Below are 24234 nucleotides of genomic sequence, written 5' to 3' on the forward strand. Positions count from 1 at the left end.
GGTGGGGCGAGGCGCATGGGTAAAAACCAAGGTAGGGTGGGGATGGGGAGGGTGGAGCTGCTTACCTTTGGACAGTTGCAGCCAAGCCTTGCATACCCTGACACTTGCCTTGCCTTGCCTTTCTTCTGCAGTTGCTTGCCACCACTTGCACGTGTCACCCCCAGCCTCTGTTTCTTTGTCAAAGGACTTCAGGAAAGGCTTCTGCAGCTGATAAAAGGTCCAGATTGATGTGTGCGGCACTCCTAACCTCTGTTTTGCTGTCAGAGACACTGTCAGAGCTCATTTCTCAGCTGCAGAGGCCTTTCCTGAAGACCACTGAAGGCGAAAAGAGGCTGGGGGTCACCACACGCATCAACCCAGAACTTGTTTCTCGGCTGCAGAGGCCTTTCCTGAACAATGAAATAGAGGCCAGGGTGCGGCCCCAGTCAATCCAGAGCCCATTTCTTGGTTGAAGAGGCCTTTTCTGAAGGCCTCAGATGGTGAAATGAAGCTGGGGGGTGCTGCATGTGTCAATCTGGAACTTGTTTCTTGGCTACGAAGGCCTTTCATGAAGGCCTTTGATGGTGAAACAGAGGCCAGGGGTGCCACAAATGAGCGGCAGCAAGTGGCAGCAGAAGAGGGCCGGCAGCAGCCACACGGCCCCCTGATGGGTGGGGCTGCTGTTTGCTGCCACCACAATGTGACAGTGGAAGACATCCTCCCAAAATAAGACCTGGTGCCTCTTTTGGAGGCAAAAATATGTAAGACCAGGTCTTATTCTCGAGGAAACTTATTTGTAGGAGTCATTAACACTTTTACTGCCTTTTCTTTATGGCTTTAAATCTCTGTATTTGTTCTTTCCATTCTGCTTAATTAGCAGGCAACAATCCTGTAGGTAAAGCTGAACAGTCTCTGACATCATCTAGAGAGTTCTTTCATTATCTTTGATCGCAGTTAGTAGTCATCATGAAAAGATCTACAGTATTCATACTAAATTTACAATCTATAAAATAAAAAGTTTAAACCCTTAATTTGCATTTAATAATTTATTAATTTCTTAAATTATACATTCTATAGCATGATTCAAATAATTTTCTGGTAGTTTTAGAGTTATAGTGTCTAAATTTTGCAAAACATAGAAATGGTTACAGACTAAAATGCACAACTTACATAAACATTTAAATAGAACATTTGTATTCAAAAGTCATTCTACACACATTTTCATAAAAATATAAAAAAATAGTTCAATCATTGATTCATACTTTAACTAGACTAGGATATTTAAGATGTCCCTTCCCACATATTCCTCATAAAAAGACTCCCATCAAAAAAGAAACTATAAAAGAAACTGTATTGATTTGTGACTCCTGCCAGGAGCTATAACTCATCACAATAACCTGCTATTTCTTTTCTGTAACCTACAAGAAATGGACTGCAATCTTTCATAATATGCATTTTCCATTCAAATTCATTATATATAACTTGTGCTTTGCAAAAAATAAACATTTTAAAATAAATGACACTAAATTGGAATATGACCAGATTAATCAAATGCATATTATAGGCTAATAATTTTTATGTAAAAATATCACAAGGGGGGAATATTTAAAGATATCATTTTTTATCCAGCTCCACTGAAAATAAATATTTTTCTCATTGTAAGTATTTGTATAATATTTTTTTCTAGGTGCCCAAAATAGTGTGCAGACGACAAAGCAAACACCTCAAACTCTTCCATTTTACAATGCTTTCAGGGCATATTTAATATTAGGGAAAGGCACAAAGATGAAACATTTCAGTTGCAGCACTGAAGACTACTCTCCATGCACAGTGCAAAAACTAGGGAAGTCTTTAAGCTTGAACAGGTCTGATTAAAAAGATCAAAGCATTTGCGCTTGTTGCAAAGATTCTGATGCATGGTGGAGAGAGACATGTATATAGCTGCCTGCAAGGATTTTTATTACAAAACTGAAGGTGGTCTTTGTTAGTACTGGATAGTGCTGTTTCTCTTTCAGTGGACAGAGGATCACGCTTCTGTTTCAAACCATATTAAAAGGAGTATTTTAGCCTTGTAGATAAGATGAGGCCCATTGGGTACACTAAACCACTTAGATCTGAATGAAAAGAAAAATTGCTATTACAACAAATGTTAAATCACTATTTAAAGAATGACAAAAGTGCAGAAACAAGCGTTGCTAAAAATAATAAGTACTGTTGGTGCCATATGTTCTCATACAGCAGGCTGCTCCTTCAAGGTTTCCCTCTGATTTAAGGAGCAATTTGCTATTCATCCTGTATAAATTCATCCTCTATAAATTTGAACATGGAGAACCTCTATCCAAGACATATTCAGAAGGATGAGGCTGTCCCACATGTCCTTCAGGTTCAATCCAAGATCTCCCTCTTTCTAGAAGGCTGGAAGAAGCAGAGAAAAAACATCCACCTCTGTCAAGCACTGATCAGAAATAAGGCTAATCTAAAATCTGAACAATTGAAAAACAGTTTGATATTAACAAAGGCAGTTTAAAAGCTTAATTACAACAGCGGGGAAAGGATGTGTTGATCTGCCTCCAGAAAAGTAATTTGGAGGCAGCAAACTTGAAGTGAAGTGGCCCTATCGACTTTTGCTTGCAACATCGTCAACTGAAATCAGTGTTGCCTTGAGTGAAATAAAGTGAAATAAATAATATCTCTGGCTTAAATGCTTTTTGCAAGAGGATGCCCAGGATTATTGATTTTTTTATTTAAATGTTATAACTTTCTGTTTTAGAAAATGCTACTTTTTGGATATTTCTTTACTCTGCTTTTCAGAGTCATTGTATTCCCTTCCAAACCTATAATAAACAGAAGTATGCTCTTTTTTTAACCCTGTAATGTAACCCTAAGAATTTATTCTGAAACCATGTCATCATAAACAAGGATTCGGCATTTAAAAAGACAACTTAAAATGATCTGGAAAAATATTCACTCTGATTACCAATGACTTTTACATTCCACTAAATTACAACTATAAGAGCTCAAGGATTTTGGTGGGGGTGGGACAATTAATAAATGGCAAAAGGTAAAAATGCAGGCTAGAAAGAACAAACATTACTAACTCGATGGTTAGTTGGAAATATTTTAGATTTTTGCCAAATGTAAAACATAGCATGAAGTTTTGCAAGGATTTCTGGGCTGAAATATTTATCCAACAACCAGGTGCCAAGCTAATGCTTTACATGACAGTAAATTTAAACACATCCCTTTCTCTGAAAGGAAGAAAAATATGAAAGTAAGTTATAAGACTAGAAGGAGTCAGGAAGTACCCCAAACTCTTTCTTTCCCTAACCTCCTCTAAACTGGAAATAACAATTTTTAATTTTGAAACTATAGCATAAACTATTTTTATTCCTTTTGGCCATTTTTTACTTACACTAATATTTATTTCTATTGGAAACACAATAGAATACTCAATGAAGTTTTCTTCGCCTGGAAGAGTGAATGAGGGAATAGATCTTACTTTTCTCTTCCCCCAGCTATCATATCCTCTTCCACAAGTTTTTGTACTGTGTAAGTAGAAGGAACTAGCAAAATTAACAAAAGAGCAAAAGGAAGTTGTATATGGCAGTCAATCAAAACCTAATGTTACAGGAGGGGTTGATACAAGACTTTAGGAGAGAATGAGCTTAATAGTAGTAAGATACACACTTCTCAGTATGATGCCAGATCTCTAGCATCATTTTTGTAAGTCTAGAAGGGCAATTGAGACAGAGTCTGGTTTCAATAGGCTGAACAATCCTACTGGACTGAGATGGTAATAAGATCAGTATATAGGATACCAATCACAAAAGAATCCAATTAATGACAATTTGATACTTAACCATTAATTGACTACAATATTGAACTTTTTTTTTACTTTTTCAAACAAGCTTTTCCTGTACAAAATGCAATATTGTTTCTCTGTAACTGAGGAGGGACATTAAATATGGCTTTGGGTATCTTAGCCATCTGAAATCAAATTTCATATTCTCCTTCCATCTTACGTAGACTATAAAACTGATGTAAACACAAGATTGCTGTATGACTATAACACAGGATGATTCAGAAAATATATTCTGCTTTCTGGCATGTAAACATCAGGATGACTGGACCTTAATTCATATAAATATTACATTTCTTTAAAAATTAAAAAGAAGGTAGCATTCCCTATTAAACAGTAATCCACAAAAATACTCTTTCAGTAAGTATTACTTGCCATTTAACAGCTTATGGCCTATCAACTACTATGTAAAAACACATACCGTTTTACAACTGTAAAAACAGACAACTGGTTAGTTTCGTTTGGCCATTATGCATTTCCAATGGGAATTATTGTTTAATGCCACCATAGTCCTAGCATCGCACTAAATTGTTCTTCTTCTTTTTCTTTGGTGGTTCATCATCTGTGCTGCTATCTGTGCTGCTGCTGCTGCTACTGCTGGAAGAACTTGACTCTGTTTCAAAGTCAGAAGAACTAGAAGAACTACTGGATGATGGAGAAGATGAAGAACTGGATGTGCTTTCATCACTATCGCTGTCATCTGATGAAGAGGAGGAGGAGTCATCACTCTCTGATGAAGACTCGCTAGCTGAAGTGATGCTGCTGCTGCTGCTAGAACTTGTCACACTTTTAGACCTGGACAGAAATTTCAAAAGAACCACCAGACATTATTTAGCAATTTTACTAAAAGATGTTAGATTTTTAGTAGGGAAAAAACCTAAAAATACACAGTATTAGGGGACAGCTTGCATCTTCTCCCCAAATATTTTGACATTCACTCAAGGGCTGACATTTCAGTTTACCTTGCAGAAGGCCTATTCTGTGAGGTTTTGCCTCAGCATACATTCTCTCAAAGCAGAAGAATCTGCTGCTTCAAGGTTCTCCTGAGACTGGCATGTCAAAGAACAAATCCTTGCCTGGGGAGGAGCACGATGGAAAGGGACCCTTATCAAATGATTTGCACAGGCTTACCATATAGTCATCAATAATCATAAGCTTTTTTAAAAAAATTAACACATTTAATTGATTCAAGTAATAATTCTCCAGGCACAGATATCAGCCCATGCAATGATATAGAAATTACTAGATCATTTCCTACTGTGTCAATGATTTACAGCAGGCATTAAGTTCATGTATCTTCCCCTGCCCCCTTCTTCCTGAGGATAAGGCAAGAAATTCTGCAGATATTTAAGTAAAGTCTAATTTTCTGCAGCAAGGTTTCTATGGTGCATTATATAATAGTCCATCCATGTTATACGATCTGAATGGATTGTAACAGATTGTTCCAGGCAAAGTTTAAGGTTCTTTTTCAGTGCTTAAGACAGCTTAGAATTTTGCTATCTCACAACCATTTATGCAAGGGTGTGCTGATAAATGTATAACAACTGGCTCTGCCAGTTCCATTGCTACTGTTGCACTGCCAAATAGGTGACTGGCATGTCAACTGTTGCAGTTCAGCTCTGCTCTGGTCTAAACTGGCTCACAACATTCCAGAACACTTAACAATTGGCTCTCTCTCAAGCTGGCTCCAGTACACCACTGGATTTAACTCAACAGAGCTTGTGAAGCAGGAAAGGCCCTCTTAAAGGAGCTCTCACATTTTAAGACCAGTTTAGCCAGCAAACAGAATGGCCTTCTATATTTTTCTCAAGCTACAGAATGTATGGCCTCAGAAACTGAGTCTGGTCTCTGATTTTTTTTCCCCTTTAAGTACCCAGGAAAGGTCTTGGGTATTTGTGGGAACCCCTGTTAGGTCAGAGAATGTACCGAGTCATTGTGGAGCAGCTTTGAAAAAGGCAGAAATCCATGCTAGAAAAGGAATGGACTAAAAATAAAATTGTCATCATTATAATGGTTCTATAAAAATCTATAGTATATCCACATCCATAATACCGTAAACAGTATGCCTGTTACATGGAAGGGGGGAGGCAATATCACAGATTGAAAACTACTGAAGATGAAACAAAAATATTTTAAGAACTCAAAAGTCTTCCCTTTTCACATTTGATTTGTTCAGTCAGTCCCAGCAAGAAATCGCACCAAATGGGCGTTGTTTACCTGAACAACGCTCTGGAATCTTCAAATGGCCTCTTCTGGCCACAAGGTCCTCCCAAAATGGCCACTGCTGGCCCACAGACCTTCTCAAAATGGCCACTGCTGGCCACAAGACTCTTCCAAAAAGGCCACTGCCTTCTGCAATGGCCTGCCATGAGGTTCCTTCTGCTGTTGAACTTCGCTGCTTTCTAATGCAACCCCAATCGCAGCGGCACTTCCAGCTGCTGCTAATCTTCACCGCGGGGGAAGGAACGATCCTGTGGCTCCAAGTAGAGTGTGGCCGATGCCTCTGCTCTTCAGAAAGCCACCTGACAAGAAACCAGCTTTCTCTTTGCCGTGGCAAGCCTAAAGCAGTTCCGCAGCTCTGCAACGAGGGCAGAATCGCCTGCCCTTGCAAAACAGTCCTCTGACCAAAGAAACTCTGATTCTTCGCCACGGAGGGCTGAAAGAGGCCCCTCCGGACCTCCAGAGCAGTCCTCAGCTGTTTGGTGGCTCCCAAACATCAGCTGTGTAGCAGAGTGCCAAATTCAAAAGGGGGAGACAAACGGAAGCTTTTTTTCTCTTTTTTTCTCTTTTTTAAGGATTTCCTTGCAAGACTGCCTTTGGTCAAAAAACCCCAAAGGCAGGAGAGGCAATACTCTGCGTCCTACTCTGCTAAGGACTGAATAGAAACTGGGAGGGGCTACCTGGAGTGGGTGGAGCTAGGCTAATAAGCCTTTTGTACAGTCCTAAGCAGCTAAAGGAGAGTATCACCCATCCTGACCTGTCGCAGCCTTACAAGGGAAAATGACTAAGGCAGCCAACGATATTTAAAATAAAGCTAAAAGAAGTACATTCACAACTACAAAAATAAAAATACATAGTAGCTGAGAAAAACACAGCAGTCACTAATACAGCTAGGAGACATTAGGAAAAAGTAATGCAAGGAATGAAAATTGTTCAGCTGAAAACCAGTAAAACTGGGCTAGAGAGCACTGTTTTGTCAACACAGACCAAGTGCCTTTCAAGGCCTACAGAAGAACATCCAGGTATTTACTGACTTGGAAATATAAACAGAAGGGGTTTGATTTATGTATAGTGCAGGGGACACATTTTTTAGGTGTATGTGGCTTCATGCTTGTCTGGTATAAAAAAAAAAATCCTAATCAAACTGAGTTGTGTCTGAAATCTTTCTACTATGTGGACCAATTTCTGAAAAAAAGTGCCTGGAGAGCCAAGAGTTGCAGGGAGCCTGCATAAAGCCTGACAACTGGGGATGGGGGAGGGAAACATTCTTGAGGTACATTTTCTTCTCAAAAGTATAGAATCAGATTTTCATCCCATGAAAATGGCTGAAAGGAAGTTCAGAATCTTTTTTTTTTTTAAATCTTCACAGAACATATAACTAGCCTATGAAATTCGTTACCAATTGTGGTGATGGCCTAGATATGCCTTCAAAAGAGGATTAATTGAGTATGCAGTCGATCAAGATCAAAGGCTTAGTTTTGAAGACTCAAATGTTTCTCTTGGGTTGGCAGGGTGTCTCCAAATACCAGTTACAGAGCAACAATGACAGGAGGGATTAGGTCTCCAACCACTGCTTATGAACACCTCAGAGACATTTGGCTTGCCAATGTGGAAACAAAATAGTGTGGGCTAGTGTGGGCTTAGGCCTGGTTTATCAGTTATTCTCATGTTTGTTTGTTTTTTAGCTAGCCTTTTTCAATGTGAAAAAAGTTTTGACATTTAAACCATTTTACTATATTTCTGTGTTGGCATTTTTACTATTGTTAGTTTCCTTTAATAACAGAAAAGATATAAATAAAAATAATAATCATATTAAAAAGAATATCTTCTTTCAAGCTAAGAAAGGATTGGAAATGAGCGTTGATAGAAGTTACCGTAAAACGCCCTTTCTATCTAAGCTGCAAGAGAGCCCAGGATGGGTTGACTCCTTCCTATGACGTCATTTAGCTGAGTCTGTACTAAAATATAAAAGCCAGACCCCGGAAGACACCCCAGCTTTGGCGAAGATACTTGACAGACTGAAAGGTGTCTCTGAAAGCACAAATGAATACAGAAATATGTCTTACCCTCTCCGACAAATCAAGGGAGGGGCTGGGCTCTCGCAGCATAGATTGAAAGGGCGTTCACGGTAACTTCTACCAATGCCCATTCTGCTCCATGCTGCATCGAGAGCCCAGGATGGGACACACCAAAGCTTGTATGTCCACGGGCGGGTCCTCATCCGGTTCAACACACCGACTGTGGAACCACTCATTGAGGCACCCGTCTGCCGAAGGCTGCAGTCGCCGAGGCAAAGGCATCCAGACGGTAGTGTCTGATGAAAGGAGACGGGGATGTCCACGTGGCCGCACAACAAATCTCCTCCAAGGATGCTTGGGTCGCTCAGGCAGCAAAAGTGGCCACGCTTCTGGTAGAGTGCGCCATCAGACCTCAGGGAACCGGAAGGGCCGCAGCTTTGTAGGCCTGCTCAATGCAAGTCCTGACCCACCTGCTAATAGATGCCTTGTACCCCAAGTGAGAAGGGAAAAAGGAAACAAACATGGCTTCTGACTTCCAGAAGGAGGAAGTGCGCTTAATGTATATTCTAAGAGCCCTTCTTACATCTAGCATGTGCCACTGCCGCTCTAAGTCATGGTGCGGGAGGGGGCAGAAGTCAGGCAGCACAATGTTCTGAGACCTGTGAAACCAGGTGTTAACCTTTGGAATAAATGAGGCGTCCAAATGGAGAACAACCCTATCATCGTGAAAGGAACAAAGGTCCTGTCTGATGGAAAGAGCAGCAAGCTCAGAAACCCGCCTGGCTGAAGTGATGGAAACGAGGAACACTACCTTCAGAGTCAGGAAACGGACAGACACTGTTCTAAGGGGTTCAAAGGGAGGTTTCGTTAGGGCATTAAGGACCAAATGAAGGTCCCAGGAAGGATACCTGTGAACCACCGGCGGGTGCAGGTTGGAAGCCCCTTTCAAAAACCTCCTGACTGAAGGGTGGTGGGATAAGGAAGGAAGCGAACCCCATAAGAGAACCGAGAAGAGGGCCACAACTTGCCTGCATAAAGTGTTGGGGGCCAAACCTTTCTCTAGACCATGCTGAAGGAATCTAAGAACTTCTGCCAACTGGGCTGAAGCAGGAGAGAGACTCTCCCTAAGGCACCATTGGGAAAAGGCTTTCCAGGTGGCATCATAGATGCACCTTGTAGAAGGTTTGAGAGATGCCAGGCTAGTGAGGATGCCCCTTTCTGGGAGATCAGCCTCCTCTAGCCGCTGCTGCTCAAGTTCCACATGGTCAGCTTGAGCCACTGGGGCTCTGGATGGAGCAGAGCCCCCTGGTGAAGGGAGATTAGATGGGCTGGGATCCTCCAAGGAGAAGCCACCAATAGGTTGACCAGGTCCACAAACCAGGGCCTCCTTGGCCAGTAGGGTGCCAGGAGGAGGAGCTCCGCTTGTTCCTCCAACATCTTCCGAATTACTGCTGGAATGATGGGAAGCGGGGAGAAGGCGTAGAGGAGACCCTTGGGCCATCTGCACCGAAAAGCATTGGTCCCCTCCACTCCCTGGCAAGGAAACCTGGTGAAGAATCTGGTGACTTGGGCATTTGAGGAGTGGAGAAGAGATCCACCTCCAGTGTTCCGAATCTGAGGGAAAGGTCCCTGAATAGAGACAGAGGAATGGACCATTCTGCCTGGTCGACTAGGCTCCTGCTGAGCCAGTTGGCCTGGGACTTGTCGACTCCGGAGATATGGTCCGCCAAGATTGACAACAGGTGTTTCTCTGCCCGTAACCCCAACCGTTGAGACTCTCTCATGAGGGCCTTGGACCTCGTCCCCCCTTGCCAGTTGACATGAGCCTCTGCGGCCATGTTGTCTGTAAGGACTAAAACACGAGAGCCTGAAATGCGTGTGAGCCAGAAAAATGGCTCTGAGCTCTAGCCAATTTATGGGAAGGGTCTGCTCTGACCTGGATCAAACGCCCTGAGCTATCTGGCCCTGCATATGAGAACCCCAACCCAGGAGGCTGGCATCAGTGGTTATCACTAGCCTGTCTGGGTCCCTGAACAGGAGTCCCTTCCAGATTGATGGGGAACGCCACCAATTGAGAGATTGCCGGATTTGTGGCGGGAGTGGGACCTTGATGGATGAGTGGCTGGTTCTTGCTTGTTGGTAGGGAAGCAGGAACCATTGGAGCAATCGGGAGTAGAGCCAAGCCCATGGGACGATGCCAATACAGGAGACCATTTTCCCCAGAAGTTTGGACAGCAGTGACAGGGGGACAGTTGCTGGATATGGCTGATGATCTCTGCAAGGCTCTTTCCACGAGCTGGGGACAGGAAAATCTGGCACAACGTGGTATCGATGACTGCTCCCAAGTGTTGCAATTTGGTTGTGGGAGAGAGCTGGTTCTTTTTGGTGTTGATGGAAAACCCATGGCTCTGGAGATATGACAGGGTAACTTGCAGATCCCAATGGGCCGCACGGATGGAAGAGGACAGAATCAAAATGTCATCCAAGTAGCATTGGATCCTCACTGAAACAGAATGCAGAGATGCCATCAATGCTGCCAGAACCTTTGTGAAAACCCTTGGAGCCGATGAGAGGCTGAAGGGAAGTGCTCAATACTGGTAATGGGTATTCTGATAAAAGAAATGGAGAAACTGGCGATGATGACGCCAAATTGGGATGTGGAGGTAAGCCTCAGTGAGATAAATGGAAGAGAGGAGGTCGCCCTCCCGCTCTCTAAAATAGAATGCAGAGTCTGCATTTTAAATCGCCTGTATTTTACAAATTGATTGAGGAATTTTAGAACAAGGATGGCTCGCCACACCCCACCCCGAGGCTTTGGGAACGATGAAAAGGTGAGAGTAAAACCCACATCCCCATTGAGAGGGGGGAACATTGAATAGCCCTGATGTCAAGAAGGTGTTGAATGGTCTGATTCATGAGGGCTTGCCTTGAAATGTCCTGAGAGACAGGACAGATCAAAAAATTTTCTGGGGGTGGCATTAGGAAGTTCAATTGTAACCCTGACCTAACAGTGCTGAGCACCCAGGCATCTGTTGTTGACTCCTCCAATTTGGAGGCAAAGAAGGCTAGGCAACCTCCGATGGGTGGGGAGAATGAGGGATTACTTAGAGCGAGGGAAGGAATGACCCTCTCCTCCCCGAAAGGACCGTTTACCAGCAAAACGTTGTTGCCTGCCAGATGCTTCCGCATGTTGGTCTTGACGTTGGGAGTACGGCCTCTGAGAGTGAGGGAAGTGGGAGGAGGTCTCCACTCGAAAAGCAGGAGGTTGATAAGGAGCTGGGTGATAGTCGGCTTTCTTCCCACAGGAAGAGAGAATTTTACGTTTATCTCTGGTTTCGATGAGATAAGGCTTCAATCCAAGATGGCCACTGACTAGGAAACCGGGCTCCAAGATTGAAGAATTGCTCTTTATCTATAAAAAGCCCCGAGCGAAGTCAGCAGAAGAAAGCACAGCCGCAGGCCACACGATCAGCTGGCTGGCGCTGTTAGCGGTTTGCCAATTGTTTTTACGATCGCTCAAACCGCAGGCGTGGGGGAGGTCTCAAGACACTGCACAGCTTGCCTGCACAGTGCTCTGGCAACGTTGCTCCCAACGTTGCAGGAGAGGGAGCCCTGCTTTTCTGGAAGAGCAACTGCCTAGATCCCTGGGAGCTGCTTGAAGTGAGGAAAAAAGTCCTGAAGATCATTGTTTATTGCTATCTAACGGAACGCTTTCAGAGACACAGCTACTGACTGAAAGAAGCTGAGTCAAAAGCTGGGGTCAAAAGCTTTAATATCTTAGTACAGACTCAGCTAAATGACATCCTAAGAAGGAGTCAACCCATCCTGGGCTCCCGATGCAGCATGGAGGAGAACGGAGAGCATGTCAGTATGAGTCCAAGTGAAAGATAACAATACTATGAAACTATTCATGCGATGAAATCTATTTAATTTTATTAAAATTATTTCTTCACATACCTTTTCTTCTTGTTCTTCCTGTCTGTAGTACATTCGCCAGAGCTGATTGGGAGGGAAGGGAATCAGTTGGAAGAAAGAAATTACTTCAATTAATATGTATTTTTTTACAGACTTCAATTAGAAAACCTGCACTAATATTAGATCAAAATCAGTTTCTTAACAAATAAGAAAAATAAAGGCAAAGATGGAAATCTAAGATATAAAAAATAAACAAAACAATAAAAAGTACTAAATAAATACAACTGCATATTTACACTATTTAAATAACCCTAACCCTATTTAAATAAATGTTATTAGTAAATCATTCAAAAACATTCATAACTAAATAGCATATAATTATTGTTCCTATATGAAAAAAATATTTTGGCATATTTTGGTTTCTTTTGATTAAGTCCAACTTAAAAGAGTATTAGTTGCACATGTTTAACTGTAATAGAGTATCTTAATATAAGTAATTCAGATATCATAAAGCAAGTACACTGAACTTTTTTTAAAAAAATGTTTTAAATATTATCCTTTAATCTTAACTAAATCTTTCCTGTTTAAACCCATCTGCCTATTAATTTGTTAAGAGTTGAGAATACATAGTTTTGACTTTCATGCATGTAGTAGGCAGATAAGCTTAAACTAAGATTATAGGAAAAAATAGTTAAGATTAAAGGATAATATTTCAAATATTTTTATCAGCAACAAAATAACAGAATGCAGAATAAACTATAAATTATGGTATTTAAATTGCCAATAAAATTTTCAAACTTTGAAGAAAAGATCTTAGCCATATAGGAATACAAACTGGATACTTCTTTGGTTAGTCTAGAATAGCTATTATTACCTCAACATATTTCTAAAAAAGCATAACAACCCTGATTTATTTGCTGGACTGAAATGTCCAGCATTGCCCTCTTAAGGTAAATAAATGTCCATTATATAGAAAAAAGGTGATGTCACCAAAACAAAAGTGTTAATAAAAATTAGTCTCTTCCTATTTAAAAAAAAGTCACAGAAGCAGAAAAAACCACATTTGTAATATGTCTACTTTGAACAACATCTCACTGAATTATTATTTTAACGTCCTTAGGATGCGCAAAGTACATTGAGACAGAAATGGACCATTTCAGAGAATTCTAGAAAAGTATATTTCTCTTTGGATAATCTGAACTCCTGGACATATCATTTCAGGGACTATTTGGCTGATTCATCTGGAATGCTGTGTTCAGAACACATTGGAATACTGCTGATTCACAATTTAATTCTGGAAAAAACAGAATCTCCACCCAGAATAGCATGGTCCAAATTGCCTCCCTGGAATTTGGCACAGTCCGAAGGGAAACAGAACATTCCATCTCCATTTAATAATGCATAAGCTTGAATTACATGAATACTTTTAACTTTGAGGATAAATAGTGAGGGAGTGGGCAGGAAAACAATGCTAGAAAAATAAATGGGGTGAAAGGACTAAAAAGCAAAGAAAAATAAAATGCAGAACTGCAACAAAGGGAGAATTGAACTACTAGCACAGGAGTGTCAAACTCAATTTCATTGAGGGCTGCATCAGAGTTGTATTTGACCTCGGGGGCTGGGGTGGGCATGGCCAGCTTGATATCACCCGTGTTGGGGATGGCTATGACCTGAGCACTCTGCCAGAGAAAACAGGCTCCCAAGCTCTGGTTTTGGCTGGGACGGCCTCCTGCTACCCTCTGCCAGCAAAATGAAGCTCAGGAGGACCACATTTTTGCTGGCAGAGGCACCGTGGGCCGGTCCTTCAATATTTCCAGGGTGGCCCCGTGGACCAGATCTAAGCACCCCGTGGGCCGGATCTGGCCCCCAGGCCTTGCGTTTGACACCCCTATACCAGCAGAATAAGAAATAACAAACAAGGAATAAGAAAAAAGTGATCACATAATAGTTTCATGAAAGAAAATAGTTCAAAACTGAACTGGAGGAATGTATTGACTACTGACTTAAATAGCTACTGTCAGAGTTCTGTTGATCATGATAGACAGACAGATATTAAAACCCCACTGCAATTGTTTTACAAACCGATTCATAAACTTGACAAAGGCTTGCTCGGACTTTATGTCCAAACATACATCCTTATGAACTTATGTCTATTTTAATGGTTTTCCCGTAATTAAAGAGAAGAGGCAGCAAAATAATATTCTCTTTTCCCATGCACAAGTTTCAGTCTTCATGAGATGTGTCAAACATTTCCAATTTGAAACATTTCAATTTCTAAACAGGCAGTTTTGTCCTCAAACTGCAGCCTTGCCAGAACCCATTCTAAAAACGTGGCAGAATGTTCTCCACATTATTTTTGTGTAATCATTAGCATCTCCATCAAATCATAATTTACACTGTGTAAGATCTTACTAATGGTGAGCATTACCACTATTGGAACTATTTCAATGTCAAGATTGCATCTGTAGGGGCCTAGAATCCCTTTTCCCTAAGTGTGAGAGGGCAGAGACAATTCCAATTGCAGAGTAACTAGCTGTGCCCGGAAGAAGATGAGCAAATTCAATTCCACTTTTCCCTTCTGTTGTGTTTTAGCAGCTTCTCATAGGCAGTGGTTTTACATCTGGGCAAAAGTTTGCTTCCAATCTTTCTCTGTGATTTGCCTTATTCACATGAGACTTGATCCTAACTTAAGGCACCAATTCTTTATCCTCATCATAGGACTTCATGAACTCCTGGATTGTTTAAATTTGTAATGGACCACCTCAGTATCACAGTAAGCATTCCAATGATATACCAACTATATTGAGACAGCCCCATTTCAATATCAGAATGCTTCTGGTAAGGTTCCACTGAGGGGGCAGAACTTTGCTTAATTGGTCTGAAAAACTGCTTTACTATTAGTGGGCTTTCAAGATTCTGTAGCAACCCTGAAAGCAATAAAGGTATTTTCAGAAATCCAAATGGTTCTTGTTTTCTGAGCTTGCTTGTCTCATGGGACTTAACAAGTTAAGAAATGTACTCACCTCCACTATTTCTAACTTTTCTAGCCCATCATATAACCCTGCCAGATACATGTTAAAACAGAAAAGCAGCATTTTTGCCAATACAAAATTTCATCTCTGTTTTGGAAGCAGAGAATTAATGCTTTACTGACCTTGTCAATACTGTCAATACCTATACTGACAAAAGGCTGTTCATTTAACTCCTGATAACCTCACCCAGGATTCTCTCAAGCTAAAGCAGGGGTGTCAAACTCTCAGTGCCACAGCAGCGTCACGTGATATATCATGATTTCCCCCCTTCACTAAACTGGGCGTGGGCATGGTCAACATGTGATGCATCTGTAGGCCAGAACTTGTTCAAAGCTTTTCATTGTCTTTTCCTTGTACATATATATTTTTCTATAAATGACATATAATCTTTTACATAGTAAATCATACCTTTGTTGAAGTAGCTGGTTCTCTTTTTCTTTAAGTGCTTTTTTAAATTCTGCTGTTCGTGATGGTCTATGCAGATATTTTCTTTTCCCTGTACATTCGTATGTCCAGTGTCCAAATTCCAAACATTTCTGACACCTTACATGTTGTTTATTTGCCTCCCTGTGGAAATACATAAAAGTGACTGAGACCAGTTGTTTTTATTTAAAAAGTCAAAGAGAACAAACATTGACCCTACTTTGCTTGAAATTAGGTGGCAGTTTTAAATTAACTTTTGCTATAGTTACATTATTTATAACTTGATTACTCAAATCCTCACAGTTCAATAAATTTCATTTATTGAATCATGTTTTCTGAGACCTGCAGATGCAGGATGGCTTTTGCTAATCAAAGAAATTCAGTATGTTCCTCCTGATAGATATGATGGGATGGATAGAGATAACTAAAGAAAGATGATCCCTGAAATAACCAGTCCCCATGACTCAAAGGGTTTTATAGGTACAACTCACAACTTAAATTATACCCGGAAGCCTATTGAGAGCCAGGATAGCCTGAGTAACTAAAGTTAACTTGGGCATGTCAGATGTAGCCAATATGGTTATCAGATTCTGCAACAACTAGTTGTCTGATGCCCTTCAAATCAGCCAATGTAGTAGAGCCCATTTCAGTAGCCCAATGGAAGATAACCACAGAACAAGTTACAATGAACACTGTGTTCTGTGGATGTCCAGGAAAGGGCAAAGCCAGCATGCAACATAAAGCTATTCCTGGTCATAGTTACCATTTGTTCCTCAAAAAGGAGCCATGATCTAGGAGGACCCCCAAATAGCACATTCATTCTATGCCCATACAGAATTAAGGATGATAAATCACTGGCATAAGGGAATCCTAGCACCCAAGTTTTGCTAGAGTTGATCTGGAATCTATTCTTCCCCCTCCAGATCCCTACAACCTCCAAACACCAAGACAGAAACTGCACTCTAGTACGAATTATTTTATTTGTATTCCACCTGATCCCTACAACTCAATTTTACAGAAGTTCCTGTCCAGTCATTTACTAAGACTGTATTACTATTATTCTTCTCATCTTCCTATTACCTATCTCCTCCCACTTATGACTATAACCTTGTTGCTTGTATCTCTACAATTTACATTGTTTTGTTTCCTAGTATGATTTGATTGCTTATTTAGTAACCTATGACTATCACTAAGTGTTGTATCTTATGATTCCTGATGAATGTATTGTTTTTCTTTTTATGTACACTGATATGCACCAAAGGCAAATTCCTTGTGCGTCCAATCACACTTGGCCAATAAAGCATTCTATTCTATTCTATTTTGAGATAGCTCCTCTAAATGTCATCAGAATGTCCTAGATTACCAAAGCTAGTCCCTGCTTCCACCTCCTGGCCTTAGCTTGATATTACAGCTGAACCCCAGGCAGGCAGATTTCCAAGAAGGCAATCTTCTTCTATGCTCATCCAAGTTTCAATAATATATGCTAGGTAGCCCTCTCATCCTTATCACAAGTGCGGGAGGTTTATTATGGATTGACCTGGAATTTAGTAGCAGCATCCAAAAGCCTGGGCCTCTGAAGATTCAATGATTAAGAAATGTGACAGAGAGCAGTGGGCTGAAACACAGCAATGGTACAAGACATCAGAACTACATTTCCTGAGTGAGGCCTATTTCTTATCTCCCGCCATATTTCCCACAACTCAACTCCTGCATGACAAAGGCCAGATAGCTGTCATCCCAAACCAGAAGCTGTTTAGCAGCCATAAGGCCCAGGCTGATTGATCCCTTCACCAGCCTTCAATTCCTCCTTCTACCGCCAATCAGCTCTTATCATCAAAGAGAATCTGCTGTTGCCCAAACTCTTGCAGCCATATTCAGCAGAATATCCAGACCATTTGCCAAGATTCTCCAGCACCTTCTTCTTCATCCTTGTCACTGGGCCATGCTGATGGCCCCAACATCTGATTGGAATTGTTGTGGCTAGCACACCAATCAACTGACTTAAAACAGCTCCCCTCCTATAAGCTGTTGATGGTTATTACGATCTGTCACTTTTTAAATGCATGTTAATAACTCGGCACAAGGAACGTTTTACATTGTTTAACAGCAGTCAAATTCAACAGATGTCATTATTAAATGCTTTATACCTAAATATCACGATAGTTGGCACATTCATTTTTTTTAAGGACTATCAGTAATTCATTTATGCAATTCAGAAATTCATTGTTTGGAATGCTATCATTTCAAAGCATTTAAAACCAGCTTTGGAGCATATTTAATTCATAATATATGTTAAGTATAGAAAGATGTTAGGTTGAGCCCACAATGGCTGGGTTCACAAAAACAAGCTAAATATACTTTATTTACTTTTAGTTCAGCAGGCTATTCAAATTCAGTCACCGCAGTTTATATCAGTCACAGTTAATGGTTCAGGAAGTTCTGCAAATGCAGCAACTTATAAATTGAACAACTCATGGCTTAGTATGGTAGATAAACAGTCACAATAAAACCAACACTCACTGGTTACTTTGCTATTCAAATTTTGCTAAAATATTGCTGTGAATCACTGACCTAATTGGAATTTATATGATTGATCCACAGATTACTTGACTTGAATTTCATCAGTTTTTGAATACAAACCAACTTAATGTATCTTAATAATTCAAAAGCGTGTATTGTACTGACTCAAATACAATGTTCGCTTCCTTGGAATTTTTATTTAAGGGCTTTTTTTCTAGTCTGTAAAGTCATCTTTAAATCTCAATATTAGCTATCTCTTTCAGAATTAACAGCATAATTTAGAGGAAGATTTATGATGTGTTGTGATGCAATCTTTTTCACTTAGATACTTTCATGTGATATCAGGATACAAGTTAAAAAAATGTTAAGTGTTTTTGTTCTAGTTTTTGTATTAGAGCTCCTGTGCTTATTCAGAATGCACTGCAGGGGGCGAACTAACTCCACACCAAATTTCAGGGATAAAATTAATGTATTTAGCTTCTGCAAGATTTAAATAACATATTTTTCCATTCACCTCCCACTCCCATTGTAAATAATACAAAAGTAGGGTTTGGGAGACTGCAAAAGAGATTGCAATGTAAACTAAATTAAATTATATCATGACACTATCAGAAAAAAATTTGTTGTTCCTAATGTATTTCATTCACACATTCACATGATTTTAAGAGTATTTTATGAACCCATTATCATTTTTCTTGCAAAAATATTGTGTTCTTTATGCAGTCATATTAAGGTATAGAGTTGCTGCAACTGAAATGGCCATTATTACTTGCTGCTTGAAAGAGTACAAATAGAATTGAAATAATATAAGGATCAAAACTGAAACTTCAAGCACAGAGATAGGATTTTGCTAAAAAGATTATGATAGGAAAGGGTGAGAATGAAGATTGAATGTTTAAAATCCTTTAGACTCTATTTCTAACTAAACAGATTTGATTACTTTATTAAATATTGCTGTTTGTTATATGAGTATGGAAAATTCGTTCTTTAATAATGTTCTAGATTTTTAAATAAAGTATTTTGTTGCCAGTATTTAATACTACATTCATAAAAGTAATTTAGCAGAATTTTCAATCCTGTAAAGATATATAGCATATGGGCTGGGCTGTTCACTTCTTAGATTCATATCTTTCCAATTAACTGGATTAGAATAAGATCGTATACAGAACTAAAGGTAAGAGATTATTCCCCTTAATAGGGTAATCTTTTAGGAGTCTCAAAAATAATTCTATAACTCCACTAGCTGATGGCGAAGAATGTTGAAAATTGTACTTCAGCAGCTCTAAGAGAACCAGAAAAGCCCTGAACAATTAAACTGTAGATTGAAAACTGTGGATTGAAGAATCAAAATGCAGCTACCATATAACATAGATAATATCTGAATGGGCCATCAAAACATCTACACAAAAATTTCACCATATATTTGCAATAAGCTTCTTCTGATGATGTAGTGGAAAATGGCAACAGAATGTCTGAAGACCAGTTCAGATGAAATGAAGCAAAGCATCAGAGTGTGTGTATAAATCAAACAGTCTATTCAAGAACACAAACATTACTGCAAATTAATATCCTGTGATATTCTCTTATCACAAAAAGAAAACCACCTTAATTTTACATCTAAGCAATGTTTACGAACATGATTAATTTTAGAAAATTAAGACACACAACTGGGCTCTCATTTTATGTGGCTCATTTAACCATGGTTTATTGCTTCCTTAAAGTTATGAATGACATCCAGTCTCAGAGAAGCTGCCATTGTCTGCTTGATAGTTTCAAATTCTGATTATTGCTGACAGGAATACTAAAAATTGTGAGATTAGATAATATAGTCTGAAAGTATGTGTGTGTTATATAAATAACAAATGGGACAGGGTTGAAGACTTAGAATTAAATGAATGTTATAAAAGATTCCTAAGAAGTTAAGAACCTCTTAACTAATTCCAGGGTTGCAAAATATTTAGATTTACAGAGAGAAAACACAGAGTGCCAGAACTATTAATGAAAGCTCACTATAAAATGTTAAATTAAGAGCTAATTAGAAGGCATGCATTACATTTAATGTAATCTATCTAAACTGTGTTACTGAAATCTTTGAAGTGTAAGAATGTATTTAATCAATTTATGAAACCATAGTTTGACCGATTCACACAGTACACTAAAACACACCAAACAAACCATATTTCAGCTCACTACTGTACACCTTTGCCCACTGATTCTATTCTATATAAGACTGTGTAGAATCACATCGCACATAACATTTAAGCAGTGCTGCACAGGAAACAACTACACTTTATTTCTCACCATGTTTGAACAAGTAACCTTTTGTGAGAAAGTTACGGAGGACGGTACTTGCAGGTGCACGCCACCAAGCAAAATAAACAGGGCAAGAAGTTACGACCAGAACTGCCCAGATACCCATTAAACCGCTTGCTCAGTATGGTTTTCCACAGCAAGCGATGCTGAAAGAAACATACCCCAACACACAACGGACCGAAAGAGGTTACTATCACGGGGGCTAGGACATCTTTCGCACGTCTCTATTCCCTGACCCCAAGCAGAAGCAGCGGAATTCTAGGTACTTCAGCACCTGCCCCCTCAACTCGTACACGCGAATCCAGCCTCCTTAAAAGACCAATTGCACACATGCAACTATTTCTTGCCTTTTTAAAAAGGTCTTCCCAATTCTCTCTCTTAGCGCTGTCCTCCCATAACAGCTGGGAAGCAAGTGGTTTGGATTCCCTCCCATCCTTCGCCCGCAGAACTGCCTCCAGCTCCCTTAACGCCCCTCTCTCGAGAAGCCCTGAGTGGTAGCTTCTCCCTCGCCAAGCCCTTCTTTGCCCTCCACACACACACTCACGCTTGTCTCCGAGCAATCAAACGATGCATGGGAGTCGCCATCTTAGCCATCGGCCGGGCACGGACTCATGAGGCATGCCGGGAATTCCACCCTCCCTTTTCCTGTTCTATCGGGTGACGTATTTCGGTAACCCGTGAAAAGAATGCGGAGGGGAACGTCCGGACTGTACCATTGGGCATCGTAGATGGGCGTCTTTGCTCTCCTCTGCTTGCCCGCACTCTTTTTTCCTCCCAAGCATCTCTCGCCTTCCTTCGCCTTCTTCCGAGCTATTAGTAATCAGTTTTTCTGGAGGATTTGGCCAAAACAGAGCAGTTTTTATTGAAGTACTTTTGATGTCCAATCAGAATGGAATAAGCCATTTCGTACTGCAAGTTCTTTCTTAAAAGAGAACATTAGCTATAAAAAGGAGGCGGGGGAGATGCTGGTCTCTAACATGGAAACACCTCCCCCCCCCCGCTTTATTTCTTTGAGAGTGGTAGAACATTCAAAATTATGCATATCCTTCTGCAATCTCAGGTAACACTGCCAGAGTCGTAACTTCATACAGTGAGGTTCTAAAATCCATAGGAATAAAAGTGGATTATTACTTGAGAATGTATGTGGTATGGTTTGTGGTGTTATGTGCTTAAAAAAAGAAGAAGAAATCATAATGTAAAAAATATTTATTGTACCACTGTTTCCTTGTTATATTTTGCTTACATGGAACGGAAGTATTATGGTTCATCACACAATCAGGCAGATGCTCAGACCGAATCTGGCATTTTTATCCGCCTATCAAGTCTTTCCCAACCTGGGATAGGTGGATGTTTGATGGTGTTAAATGTATTATTCTACTTCTATTTTCAGGTATTTATATTTTGTGATTATCTCAAATTCTTTTTTTACTATTTCCAGGTACTGCCAAGTCCACTATCCAAACTTTTTTGTTTTTCTTATTGACAATTGTTAGCTGAGGTATTATGTTGCAGGTACCCATATCTGCACACACTTTTACACATCACAAGTTATAATGTGATAAGATTTTGATGACTCAGACAGATTGGAACTTATGCTTAGTCATCTTCGCACAAAGTATGACCAAAGCTAAAATAAATGTAATTTATCTACTACTTGTTCAACCAATATCTATTTACTGTAATTGGCCTTTTTAATGAATGAGAATTGGATTGGTCTTTACAAGATTATAAACAGAATGTAACTAATTACATACCATTGATAAAATCAACTATTTCTTTTGGAAGGGCAGACATTAGAATATTATCCAATTGTTAAGATACTGTTTTTTATTTTTAATCCAACACCTACTTTCTCAATTTTTCAGAATATAAGAATGAAAAGGCAGCTTTCTGGTATGATACCCTATAAACACAGCACATTTGTTAGGCCTCTCTTTATAAATCAGACACATAGGCTGAAATGTCTATGGAAAATTTGAAATAATTTACACGTAAGTCATAAAGGAATTTATATTAATATTTATATAAATATAAAAATAATTTTTCAATTTCATCTTTTGCCATCCGTGTCTAGTGCCTATCCTTGTTATCCTAGCAGAATTTGTACCTCACAGAACACTGCAGGAGGTTGTGAAAAATCCTCTTGAAAGAACAAAATTCATCTGAGTGTAATTTTGACCCCAATCCCTTGTGTCACAGTTTGGGCACTCAGCTACCAGCCTATATTTACAGCCATTTGTAATGGTTCAAATTCACATCACCATGATTTACAACTTTTTTTTTCCAGAACTCAATGTTTACTTTTGGCTTCCAGTAAAGAAAAGCCCATTGTGAACTATGGGCTTGCTTAATGACCACTTAACTGCCACAAAAAGGTTGTACATTTGGGTGTGGTTACATGATGACCTGCTTAATGACTGGTCGGATCTAGGACTGGGTTACATTACTGTTGTAAATCAAGACTACCTACAGACAGGTTCTTGCCAGATTAAACCTTTACTACTGTCACTCTAATGGATCTCCCTGGGAGTATCTGTCTTTTTCTTCCCATCTCCTATTCAGCTCTGACCTGGGCTGCCTTGTTTCCCTCCCCTTTCTGGAATGTGCTCCCTCCTTCCTATATTTCACTATAGTTCATTATACTAGCTCTCCCTTCATGGCCACCATCTCTCACAGAATGTTTTTTCCCCTCTATGACACTTCTTAAGCCACTTCTCTAACACTCTAGAGAACAATTTAAATTCACATAGAATTTAAAATGGCGTTAAAGTGACCTGAGAAAATGCCAGTTTGCATTATGTGTTTACTCATGATTAGCTGAACTATTGTTTGTTCAACTAACTCATTTTTTCTGATATACAGAACCCTAAATTAACTACATGTACTGAATTCACACAACATACAGGCTAGGACAGTGATAGGGAACCTATGACATTCATGTCAAAGTTTTGATGATACAGCATTATTGCAGTGTTTCCAACACCCAACAAAACTATTCTTGAAAAGATACCCTGTTCACATGAGATTTTTGGAGGCTGTAGGAGAGCATTGGCCTGCCACACAACTCCTGGAGGCTCCAGAGGTTTTGCAAGATCACACCCTATTCTTGCCTAGGTTCTTTTAGGTCATTAGTGAATTCTGTATGTTTCTGCATGCATGCACTTTGAATTCTCAGTGTGAATAGTCTATTCACATTGTTCTGAACAGAAACAGAACAACAGTTGGAAGGGACCTTGAAGGGGACCTTCTAGTCCAACCACCTGATCAAGCAGGAAACCCTATACCATCCATAAAAGTGGCTGTCCGGTCTCTTCTTAAAAGCCTCCAGGGATGGGGCCTGTGGTTAATTGTTCTCACCATTAGGAAATTTCCATTGGGAAATTTCTTCTTAGTTCTAGTTGCTTCTCTCCTTGATTACTTTTCCATTGTCTCTTGCCTTGCCTTGAACTCTTCTTTGTAGAAACCCTTCAAATATTGGAACAGTGCTATCATATCACCCATAGTCCATTTTTTCACTAGGCGAGACATATCCAATTCCTGCAATTTCTTCTGCTTCTGAAAGTTGGATGAAAATGGGGTGGGCTTTCACATGGATCTTTGGAGGCCGCAAAGACTGCAAAAGAGCATTCCACAAAGCTGCTTCAAGAATGAAGGTCTTATGTGAAGTACAGCAGCCTTGGGGAGCTGCAAAGGCCTGTCAACAGAAAGAGATCACTGCCTGAAGGTAAGTGGCATGTGGCAGATCCTGGAGATCACCCGATTAGACTCACTCACTCTCTCTCTCTCTCTCTCTCTATATATATATATATATATGTATATGTATGTGTGTGTGTGTGTGTGTGTGTGTATGTATGTATGTATGTATGTATGTATGTATACATTCTTAAGTTTTCGGCATGAATCTCATCTGCCATCATTAAAGTTGTAGGCTTTTCTGCCATCATCAGGCTTCTGA

At 40.0% G+C, this 24234-nt stretch overlaps 1 protein-coding gene across 3 annotated transcripts; it reads right to left on the reverse strand.

The window, feature by feature from the left end:
• Positions 1 to 1010: 1010 nt before the first annotated feature.
• On the reverse strand, positions 1011 to 20961 carry ZCCHC10 (zinc finger CCHC-type containing 10). Of its 3 annotated transcripts, none has more exons than XM_026696432.2 (4): positions 20824 to 20961; positions 15432 to 15590; positions 12034 to 12075; positions 1011 to 4633 (listed from the first exon to the last, which is right to left on the reverse strand). In XM_026696432.2, exons 1-4 carry the CDS (start codon positions 20871 to 20873, stop codon positions 4351 to 4353), a joined length of 534 nt encoding a protein of 177 aa, XP_026552217.1. In that variant the 5' UTR covers positions 20874 to 20961; the 3' UTR covers positions 1011 to 4350. The 3 variants fall into 3 exon arrangements, with proteins under 3 accessions (XP_026552217.1, XP_087780585.1, XP_087780586.1); XM_087924459.1 differs by lacking the exon at positions 20824 to 20961 and adding an exon at positions 20627 to 20797; XM_087924460.1 differs by lacking the exons at positions 12034 to 12075; positions 15432 to 15590; positions 20824 to 20961 and adding an exon at positions 6056 to 6688.
• Between the last annotated feature and the right edge of the window lie 3273 nt (positions 20962 to 24234).

Source organism: Pseudonaja textilis, chromosome 2, assembly GCF_049901715.1.
Source record: "Pseudonaja textilis isolate UNSWEBS1 chromosome 2, rPseTex1.2, whole genome shotgun sequence".
NCBI classification, from domain to species: Eukaryota; Metazoa; Chordata; class Lepidosauria; order Squamata; family Elapidae; genus Pseudonaja; species Pseudonaja textilis.